We start from the raw sequence: 12,076 nt of genomic DNA on the forward strand, positions 1-12,076 counted from the left end.
CAACATGTGGTACATCATTAGTTTCAGATGTAGTGTTAAATAATTTCTTTTAAAAGTTTAGGAATAAATTTTATTAGATTGGAAGGACAAACTATTAAATTTGTCCAAATGTAAAAAAAAAAAGAAAAACAAACCCGACAAGTAAAATTATGTAATATTCCTGTAAAACATCATACTTTGATACTTTGAGGGCAGTTTTCCCCACTTACAAAGGGGAGAAAGAATCTGGGTATTAAGCAGGAATCAGTGATTTGGCAATAATAATTATGTAAAATTTCAAAAATTTCTCATGAATCTGAAATACTAACATTTGTGGTGCCTAGGTGGCTCAGTCGATTAATTCTGCCTTCAGTTTAGGTCAGGTTCTTGGAGCCCTGGGGTCAATCACCATATCAAGCTCCCTGCTTTAGCTGGGGAGCCTGCTTCTTTCTTTGTCTCTGCCCACTCCCCACCTCTCACCCCTGCTCATGCTCTCTCTCATATAACTAAATAAAGTCTTCTAAAAAAAAAATGAAATACTAACATCATCTGACCCATTAAATTTAGATTCTAATACATTCCCTTTTTAAGAAATGGAAAATCAATATACTGAAGATTTGAAGACTATTATTTTCAACATAAGAATTGTGGACACACTTGAATTTGTTATCATTTAAGATGAATTTAACTGTTTTGATTTAAAAACAAAAAACCAAAAAAAAATAAAAAATAAAAACAGAAAACCTCATTTGTAGAATAGAAAAAAATAAAGTTCTAGATAGCAACCCCAAGGTAGTGTTGGTACTAATATCTAACATTTACATTGTCTCTGCTCTTTTCTCTTTAGGACATCCAGGCAGAAATTGATGCACATAATGACATATTTAAAAGCATTGATGGAAATAGGCAGAAGATGGTAAAAGCTTTGGGAAATTCTGAAGAGGCTACTATGCTTCAGCATCGCCTGGATGATATGAACCAAAGATGGAATGACCTAAAAGCCAAATCTGCCAGCATCAGGTCAGAACAGTCAATAGTGAAACAAAACTGGTGGGGGAGGGATATTTTATGATTTTCGTGTATCGGAAAGAGAACTGGAAGTCTTACCATCATGCTACTTTCTGAAATTTAAACGCAGAGGTGCCTGCCTGGCTCAGTTGAAAGAACATGCAGCTCTAGCTCTCAGGCTTGTGAGTTCGAGCCTCACATTGGTGCAGAGATTACTTAAAACCTTAACAAAAAAGATATAAATGCAAAATTTTTTTTAAAGCTGCAGTTTTAGCTCCATTCATATACGGGGCCTCCTGCCAAATATTGACTGTTCACAAATTTAAACATCATATATTTTTTTAAGATTGTATTTATTTATTTGAGAAAGAGAGCCCTCAAGAGAACATGAGCTCGGGAGAGGCAGATGGGGAGGGAGAGGCAGACTCCCCACTGAGCAGGGAGCCCTAAATAGGACTCCATCCCAGGACCCCAGGATCGTGACCTGAGCCGAAGGCAGATGTTTAATCAACTGAGCCACCCTACGTGCCCACACATCTTATTTTAAATCTGAAACTAAGAAAAATAATTTTACCAACACCTGCTGGTTATTGAGTGTTTACCTTGACCAAGTACTCTGTTAACATCTTTACAGACATTACTTAGTACTCAAAATCTCCCATTAGGTGAATAGTAACATCCTTCCTTACATGAGGAAACAGAAGCTTAATGAATAATGGGAACTTGCCAAGTTTTTGAGCTAACAAGTGCCAAGCCAGGATTTGAACCTAGATCTTTCTGACTCTTGGCCGTAGTTGTTTTGCTTCGTCATGCTATTTGTATATCAATTGGTAAATATATTTATAGAGATTAAATATTGTTCATGGACACTGACATAGAAAACTTATGATTCATGTCTCCCTTTGGAGAGAGTAAAATTAAATCAGGGTGAATTTGAGGACCAGAGTGCTGGCTAGGAAATGACCCTGAAAAACTACCAAGGGTGACAATTATTAATGCTATTAAAAGTTTAGAATTACATTTAATAGATGGTGAACAGTACCCAATGGATATGAGTTTACAGGAAACTGAGAAGGTGCTACTGAGCAAAGATCAAAAAGAGGGGGGCACCTTGGTGGCTCAGTGGTTGAGCATCTACCTTTGGCTCAGGGCGTGATCCCGGGGTCCTGAGCATGCTTCTCCTTCTGCCTGTGTCTTTGCCTCTTTCTGGGTCTCTCATGAATAAATAAATAGAATATATTTTTTAAAAAAAGATCCTAAAGAGGAATGCTGGTAGAAAGACCTAGATCTTGGAGTACCTGGGTGGTTCAGTTGGTTGAGCATCTGACTCTTGATTTCAGCTCAGGTCATGATCTCAGGGTTGTGAGATGGAGCTGTGCATTGGGTTCTGTGCTCAGCTCAGAGTTTGCTTGTCCCTCTCCCTCCTTCTGCTCACAGACTCTCTTTCCCTTTCTCTCAAATAAATAAAACCTAAACAAGCAACAAAAACACAAAGAAAGACCCAGATCTTACATCTGGGTCAGTTTCTTTTAAGGTTCAGAAACTGTATGATGTATTGAAAAGTGTACAACCTTAAACAAAATGATCGTAAGTTGGATTCTTTGACTTTGCTGTTTACTTACTGATCTTAGACAAGTCCCTCAGTTTCCCTGAGCTATAGCTTTCTCATTCACACAATCAAGATATAAATATTTAATCCATAGGATTGCTGTGAAGATTGAATGGGATAATCTGGTAGTTCCTTCACCTACATAAAGGTTGTCTAATATAGTATCTAGTTTGTTTTTGTTTTTGTTTAAATATAAAGGGGCTCAGTGGATCTGCTTCATCTGGCTTCTGGATTTTGTAGAATCAGCATCTAGAGAGTAGAAATCTTTCGTGATTATTTATTGTGAATAAACTTTAAAAAAAATTTCTTTCTAAAGAGGTGTCCTGAAAGGTTTTATTCTTTGGCATCTCGTAGAGGGAGATTCACACTTCTTTTTACCCTTAAGGGAAGGGGGTAATTTATCATGACCATGGCAGCCCCTTTGTAAAGATCCTCTTGGAAATTATGTCAACATCAGCCAACTACTTTTTTTGATGAGAGGAAAATTTAGGAGTATTGCATAGTGAGAGAATATACTTATGCTTATTTTAAGAATGAAATATCAAGGGATGCCTGGGTGGCTCTGTGGTTGAGCATCTGCCTTTGGCTCAGGTCGTGATCCTGGGGTCCTGGGATCAAGTCCACAACAGGCTCCTCACAGGGGGCCAGCTTCTCCCTCTGCCTTTCTCTCTCTCTGTCTCATGAATAAATAAATAAAATCTTAAAAAAATTAAAGGATTGAAATTTCAACTGGCCAAATCCCATTGAGTTGTAACTTTCTGTTCCTCAGAAATAAAAATAAATAAAGTGATTTAAAATGTTAATTCAGTGAAAAACATTCACTGAGGTCCTAGCAAAACCAACATCTGATCTAACAAGTAAAAAGTTACAGTGTTGGCCCTGGGAAGGATTGTGTGTGTGGTGCTGGAATTTTGATACTTTGGAGGATGAATTCTGTAGGAAGGAGAGTTTATTGAAGGCTTACATCATAAAGAGATAATTCCAAATGGAAAGCTACAGACAAAAAACATCTTTGATCTTCCACAGATGCTATTCCTAAGCCAATCAAGTCACATTTTTTTCTGACCTGAAAAGAAAAATCTCATAAACTTGCAATAGTATCTTAAAAAAAAAAGATTTATTCATTTATTTGACACAGAGCACAAGCAGGGGAAGCAGCAGAGGGAGAAGGAGAAGCAGGTCTCCCACTGAGTGTGGAGGCCAACACTGGACTCTATCCCAGGACCCTGGAATCATGACCTGAGCCCAAGGCAAATGCTTACCTGACTGAGCCACCCAGGCACCCTGTTGCAATATTATCTAATAAATAAATTAATATTATTTTTAGAATATGGGAGAGTAAACTTTTGCTGGTAGATTTCTACATCAAGATAGATCACATATTCCAGTAAAGTGTGTGTGTGTGTGTGTGTGTTTAAGATTTTATTTATTTATTCATGAGAGACACAGAGAGAGAGGCAGAGACACAGGCAGAGGGAGAAGCACGCTCCATGCAGGGAGCCTGACTTGGGACTCGATCCCAGGTCTCCAGGATCACACCCCAGGCTGCAGGCGGCACCAAACCGCTGCACCACCAGGGCTGCCCAAAGTGTGTGTTTTTTAAGTTTAAAATTTTTTAAATTTAAATTCTAGTTAGTTCATATGCAATTCAGTCTTGGTTCAGAAGTAGAGTTCAGTGGCTCATCCTTTACATATAACACCCAGTGCTCATCATGGGCTCCCCATGCTCCCCTTAGTACTCATAACCTATCCCATCCCCCACCTCCCTCGCTCCATCAATCCCCAATTTGTTCTCTAGAGTTAAGAGTCTCTCATGATTTGTTTCCCTCTCTCTCTCTCTCTCTTTTCCCCCTTCCTGAATGTTAATTGGTTCGTAAAGTGTGTGATTAATGTGATTAGAATTAAAAGAATTTTTAGCCTCATTACCGACCTCTGGAGATTCAGGCATTTATTCAAGCAGTTAATAAGAACAAACTTCTGTGTTTAAGGCATTGCAAATAATAAACAAGACATGCTGCCTGTCCTAGCAGGCTCACAGGTCTATCCAGGTTAAGGTGGGTTCAATGAAGGGTGGTTACTTTCTCTTCAGATGATTATCAAAGGCTTCATGAAAGAGCCATTCACTAAGCTGAGCCTCAAAGGGTGTATATTCTCCAGATGGACTGTAAACCCTGGAGAAGGACATGTAAATAGGAGGCTTGACATAATACTGTTTTCACAGAATAGTGAAGAAGTTCAATCTGTCTGAGACTAGAGTTTTCTGTGGGTATGGAGGGGAAAGATTGTGGCCAGAAAAAAAGGTGGAGAGGTGAGACACACTCATGGAACAGCTGTGTGCACCATGTTAATTCCTCTAGTAATAGAATTTGAAAACTCTTAGGTGACATGATTAAATGTGAGCTTTGGAAAGATCCCTCCCACATGCCCATGGAGGATGCTTTATTCAATAGTGTAGTTCCGAAGACAAGGAGAGCTGCTAACAGATCTCTTCAGTATCCAGGAATGGAAAGACATAAGTACTCAGTTCACGTTATTGAGACACTAAGTGAGATATCTAGAAACAAATTGCCAGTAGCCATTGGATGGACATCTCTTTGAAAGAGAGCTGTAGGCCACATAAAGAAATAGTGAGATGAGGAGTACCTAGATGGAGGTGGCAGGCAAGGCACTGTGAGTAGGCAAGAGGGCACAGCAAAGAATCCCAGGAAACCCTATTATATCAGGAATAGGTGAAGGAAAGGAAAGCCAGCAAAGGAACCTGAGAAGTGGGTGGCTCTGAGGAGAGGAGAACCAGGAGTGTTGTCAAGAGCTGAGAGAAGAAGGTTTTTCCAAGGGAGAGGTGTGGTTGGTGGTACCAGCCCCTCAGGAGGTACAGCAAGATCAGGATGACAGAGGCCAGGCGCAATGGGAAGAGCTTTGGTGACTGCTGGGACAGAGATTTGGTTGAGGTGAAAATCTGATTTCAGAGGAACCAAAGGTCAGAATGGGAAGTGGAGAAGTGGAAACAGAACTAGTCTACATAGTCTCATTTTCTCAAATAACTGTTATAAAGGGAAGAAGCGAGAGACAACACATTGCTGTAACTATGTTATGACACATAACAGCATTATAAATGTATAAGAACTGGAAGCCTAGATCTATACCTGTATTGACTTGTGTATGTTTTTTTTTAAGATTTATTTATTTATTCATGAGAGAGAGAGAGAGAGAGAGAGAGAGAGGCAGAGACACAGGCAGAGAGAGAAGCAGGCTCCATGCAGAGAGCCTGATGTGGGACTCAATCCTGGGACTCCAGGATCACACCCTGGGCCAAAGGCAGGTGCCAAACCGCTGAGCCACTCAGGCATCTCTTGTGTATGTTTTCATATAGATCAGATATGCTTCACTAAATAAGTGAGTGATACATTCTTCATTATTAACTTCAAAAAATGGGCAAAACAAATTATCTTAACATTCATTCTTATTTGGGTATTTATAAAATATGTATACTTCTTTATACAAATATATATCAATTTGTAACTCTATGTGGTGATGGATATTAACTAGACATATTGTGGTGATCATTTGGCAATACACACCTATATTGAATCATTGTGTTGTCCACCTGAAAGTGATAGAATGTTATGTGGTAATAATATCTTAATTAAAAGAAAGATAAAACAGTTTATTATACTCAGCAATAGGCCCTCATATAGGAAGCATACCTCAAAGAGCAGTGGTACAGGATGGTGTTTAGTAGTGTTAATGCTATGGAGCTGTACTGCCTAGGTTCAGAAACCGGCTTTGCCACTCAGCAGCTGTGCCACTATGGACAGGTTATACGTCCCTTCTGTGCATTCTGTATTTCAGATTGTGCTGTAATTGTGTTAAAGTCAATGTTGTCATGGCAGGGAGCATTGCCTCTAATTTATCATCATTTTTAGAGAGAGAATGTCTGCCAAAGATTACAATAACAGCTAATATTTATTGAATATTCATATGCCGGACCTACAGAAAGTGCTTTACAGACATTACTTCCTTTGACTATGGTGTGGTCATTGGACCACTGTGTAATAATCTGTGGCTCAGTACCTTGGGTTCATATCTTAAATATTATTTTGCACTCCTTTTGGATAACTTTGATTAGACTTTTAAATACTGAAGTCCAGTGTGCGAAATATTCTTTGCAATCTACAAATTATACTCACAAGTATATATTTCACTTAGACTGATAGAAGAGACAATAGCTAATGATTTGAAATGTCAGCTAGAAGATAGCCTCTTAGGGAATTTGACAATATTTTTTACTCTCTGGAAAAATGTGATCGGAAATAAATTCAGTAATATGAATGACATGGCTTAACTTTTTATGTTAGATTTATTTAATTTAGGACTATGTTAATTAAATATCCACTTATCAGCTTAATGATGTTTAATATAGATTCTTATTAACATATGGTTTCAAAGGCCAGTGAAATTGTCAACTCTAATGAAAACAGAGTTCAAAGATAAAATTCTATCTTTCCTTTCTTTTATGAGCCTCTTAAAAATTCAGGGAACCCTTTTAAGAGCCCTGAGAGAAGATTAACCTTTAACATCATGATTACATCTAATGTTATCACATCTTACAATGTCATTGACACCACTTTTAGCTTTAGCCAGTTGATTTTGCTAACCATATTGTAAAACTACTAAAATTTCCTTATCTCAAGTCGAACAGAGAAAGATTCTGTTCCTCTCTTCTTTCTTTTTTCCCATCTAGTTCAGCACTTTCTGATAGAACTTTCTGAGAAAGTGGAAGTGTTCTGTCTCTATACTGTTCAGTGTGATGGCCACTAGCCACATGTGGCATATTGAGTGCTTGAAATGTGGGTAGTGCAACTGATAATATGAATTTCAAATTTTATTTAATTAACTTCAGCTTAAATGGAAATCGCTACATGTTGTTGGTGGCTGCCATATTGGAAACATAGCTTTGGTGTTCTTTTCAACACAGACTGAATTCCTTTTTTCTCCTAGTCATCTTAACTCCCTTTCTCGGAGCAAGAATAACTCCTACTGTAACTGGTTATTCTTGCACTAATAAGGGTATTGTCTTTCATTATAACTAGATTTATAATCTATGGGTTTTACCACAAATTAAAAATAAATTTCATTTGTCATAAAAATGCCAAATTGGACATTTACTTATGTGTGTTCCTTACATGATAGAGGATAGTATGTATTTGTTCCCCTTAATTTGGGTCATTGTATTCTTTGGTAGACCTACTTTGCAAATGTATCTTCACTTGTCTATAAATATGTCTGGACAGTTTTTTCTGGCCTCTTTAAATGCTGTCCATAATGAAAGCAGTGAAGTGGAAACAGTTTAGACTTCAGTTTGAATCCCAAATTCTGTCCTTGAGCAAGTTTTTTTCTTCTCCGAATTGTGGTTCCTGCAGAGAACTGTTGTTAAATTTCTTATATCAGAGTATATTTGGCTAACTTGTCTTTCTCCTAATCTGACCCCAGGACTTTTTATTTCTGAAATCATGTAGTGCCTGGTATCAGTGCGAGTGCTCCATAGACGTCTGTAGTGAATAAATGGAAAGCTAGATTTTATTTTTATAAATGCCCCTGCTTACTCATACTGTTTGTTCTCTGTTTTCATATCTATACATTGGGAGAAGGAATAAAGACTTCTTTGAAGAAACATTGAAAAGTAGAGGATTTTGTGATTGATTGATTTTAGATAGAGATTGTGAGCAGGGACAGGGCAGAAGGAGAGGGTGAGAGAGAGTCTCCAGCAGGCTCCACTCTCAGCTTGACTCAGGGCTCAATCTCATAGCCCTGAGATCAGTCATGACCTGAGCTGAAATCAAGAGTGGGACATTTAACCTGCTGAGCCATCCAGGTGCCCCAAGGCTTTTGTGATTTAAAAACACATATTAATTTAGCGTTTCCTCCATATTATATTTGAATGGTAGAGTATCATTTGTGTGGATCCTTACCTTCTAAGAAGTTTTCACATTATATATATTTTTTTAATTTTTTAAAAATTTTTAATTTACTTATGATAGTCACAGAGAGAGAGAGAGAGAGAGAGGCAGAGACACAGGCAGAGGGAGAAGCAGGCTCCATGCATCGGGAGCCCGACGTGGGATTCGATCCCGGGTCTCCAGGATCGCGCCCTGGGCCAAAGGCAGGCGCTAAACCGCTGCGCCACCCAGGGATCCCCCACATTATATATTTTTAAAAATAGTTGGTTACTTAAAAATGTTTAGAGACTTGTAAAATAAACGATTCAGTGTAATGAGAGCTAACTTGTGTAAACCCTGTTCTGTAGTAGACATCATCCTAAGTTGATACATTCAGTGAAGGTACCTCTAGTTTTGCACATGTCAAGCACCCAATGAATAAACTGAAACAAGTGAGAATTAGGCTAATAAGTCAGTTATGCAGAATGTGAGTGCCCGCAGATAGGAGTTAAAGAAATGTTTTAAGGTAGGGCACCTGGGTGGCTCAGTGGTTGAGTGTCTGCACTCAACAAGTATTTTTCCATTGAGCACATTAGGTGGTATTCCAGCAATAGACATTCAACAATATCCTAAGTCCTTGTTTAAGAGTTCATAATGCTCTCAGAGGAACGATTTGATCTCTAGTTCATAAAATAATGACCATGGTCTATCAGCCAATATTCTTGGCTAAAAAAAAAATAAATAAATAAAAATGAAGTTCTGCATATCTCTAAAATACCACATACTAGCATTTAGTCACATACAAAAGGCCAGTTGTTGAGTCCAGGTCATGATCCCAGGATCCTCAACCTATGTCTCTGCCTCTGTGTCTGTGTGTCTCATGAATAAATAAATAAAATATTTAAAAAAAAAGAAAAACGTTTATAAGATTCTGAAAATTTGATGACTGACTGGTCATCCGTAGTTGTGGGGAAGGGAAAGCTTTAAAATGTTTAGAGTAAAACTGAGAAAGTACAGTACACCAAAAACAACTTTAAGTTTTCTACGTGCAAAGCATTCAACCCGGTGCCCAAGAAAAGGCTTTCATCTTAAAAGATGAAAGAATTGAATTGAAACGAGAACACTGAAGGCTACTATGGAAGCATGCATGTATTTGGGCATATGGTAGTAATCCACTGAACACACAGAATCTATTGGAGAATAACCAGAACAGATTTTCCAGGCAATGACTCTGGCACATCAGCTTGCTTTTTATGTTGGAAGAAGGAAGATGCAGAGAAGTACGGACACTAGTATTATCTCATTTATTTCCAAGTCACTTCAGTACTCTCTATAAAAAGCATTGTCTTCATCTTTATGAACATAGAGTCCTTCAGGTGCTGAATGCAGTAGATTTCAGTGATCAATTTCATTATTTTATGCAGTCGAAAGAGTTAATTACATTGGGGAAAAATTTGCATGCTCTTCACTGGATGAGTGTCTGTAACTGGATTTCAAAGGAATGTAACGTCCGATTTAGTTATTGATTAGAGTCAAACTGCAGATACTGAAGAAGCAGGATCAAATAATCTAAAAAAGGAGGTCAGGGTATATGCCTAAATGTTTTGCACACAGACACTCAAGCGCATCTTGATCGACTAAAGGCCTCTGATGTCATTCTTTTTTGCATTTAAAAATATTAGAAAGAGGGCAGCCCAGGTGGCTCAGCGGTTTAGCGCCCCCTTCACCCCAGGACATGATTGTGGAGACCCGAGATCCAGTCCTGCATCAGGCTTTCTGCATGGAGCCTGTTTCTCCCTCTGCCTGTGTCGCTGCCTCTCTCTCTCTCTCTGTGTGTGTGTGTCTCTCATTAATAAATAAATAAAATATTTAAAAAAATACTAGAGAGAAATTGCAGCACCTTAGTGGAATATATTTATGGCAAAATAATTTGTAACCGGCAGAGTTTTCAGTTAATATAATTGAAATTATTTGGTTCTGCTCTGTGACAAGTAAAATTACTGTTTATCACAGATAGGTAATTATATATTTGGCCTAAAATTAATCAATATGAACACAGAAAAGCTGGCACTCAGGCAGAATCTGGATCTCATTAAAGCAAAATTTTGTAAAGTGAGGTCAGTCATAGCACCTGTAGAGTGAATAGAAAAGATTATAAATGCTAGAGAATATAACAAACTTTTTAATTGTACAATTCTCAAAGAATTATAAAATACCTCAAACTTCTTTCTGTATTTACAAATTATTTTTTATTATTTCATATTGAGTTCTTTTGAATAAGACATAGAATTTTAGGGTTTGAATAGTTTGTTTTATATTAGCCAGCTGACAATGGAGCTATAAATAGATTGCAGGACAACTGGCCTTTTGTATGTGACTAAATGCTAGTATGTGGTATTTTAGAGATATGCAGAACTCCATTTTTATTTATTTATTTATTTTAGCCAAGAATATTGGCTGATAGACCATGGTCATTATTTTATGAACTAGAGATCAAATCGTTCCTCTGAGAGCATTATGAACTCTTAAACAAGGACTTAGGATATTGTTGAATGTCTATTGCTGGAATACCACCTAATGTGCTCAATGGAAAAATACTTGTTTGAATTAACTATAGTGGAGCTATCAGCTCCGTTGATAGGGCTGAGGGACAGTAGTGGCTGTCCCTTGTTGATTCGTCTATTACTCAGAGGAGGAGCAGTTTTGTGGAAGAGGGGATCCTAATGCCAATGTCAAGGTCACAGCTAACTGAGAGGATGTGAAGCCTGGACAACAGAGGTTTCTTGCACCTGAGGTTGCCCCAAATGAATCATCTTTTGCCATCATTGGCTTTAGTCTTTGGAAGCCAGTGTGTAACAAACCTAAGATCTGTTTCCATCATCCCTCCACCTCTCATTCTGAAAGATCAAGCACACTTAAGTCCACATTCACCATCTGCCCACTGGGGTGGTACAGGGTTAGGTAAACACTGACTCTTGCAGTGCATGGAGTTATTGATCTGATCTCTCCTTTCAATTCCAGCCCATGAAGTCATGAAGTGTAGGCTTGAGGCTGGGTATGTGCCCTTTCTTTAGGGCCCCAGATTTGTGCTTTTATTTTCATTTCTATTCTCAAGAGCTTTTACTCTTATTGGAATCTTCATCAGATAAAATTGTATTTCTGAAGCATGGTTTCCTGATTATAAAGTTCATAATTTAAGAATCTGAAGATACTTTTCTGTTCTAAAAGCAGAAATTGTTACTGAAAAAGACCTCACCTTTAAACCAGAGTATGAAGTACTGTAATCAATGGTTTTTGCCCAGTTGTTTGTATTCCCAGTAGACATTTGTCACTGGACACCAATCAGCTTGAAGCCAAATAGCGTTCTAGCTGAGCAATGGGTGATTGCTTCCCAACTTTGAGGTGAATGCTGGTGATATTCTGCTTTCAGTAATTTATTGAGTTCTAAGGGAAATTAAGATATTAGTAATTATTTACTGTGTTTTCTGTAGTTACCCCATCTAGTATGTATCTTTCTAAACATGTTATATGCATATAGTTGCTT

The 12,076-nt window shown here is 38.0% G+C and overlaps 1 protein-coding gene across 1 annotated transcript in view; it reads left to right on the top strand.

The window, feature by feature from the left end:
- The window catches only part of UTRN (utrophin), a 488,613-nt gene that overhangs the window by 341,044 nt on the left and 135,493 nt on the right, over positions 1-12,076 (top strand). Inside the window, 1 exon segment of the mRNA NM_001012395.1 lies at positions 827-999. Coding sequence (NP_001012395.1) covers positions 827-999 — 173 coding nt within the window.

Source organism: Canis lupus, chromosome 1 (assembly GCF_011100685.1).
Source record: "Canis lupus familiaris isolate Mischka breed German Shepherd chromosome 1, alternate assembly UU_Cfam_GSD_1.0, whole genome shotgun sequence".
Classification (NCBI taxonomy): Eukaryota; Metazoa; Chordata; class Mammalia; order Carnivora; family Canidae; genus Canis; species Canis lupus.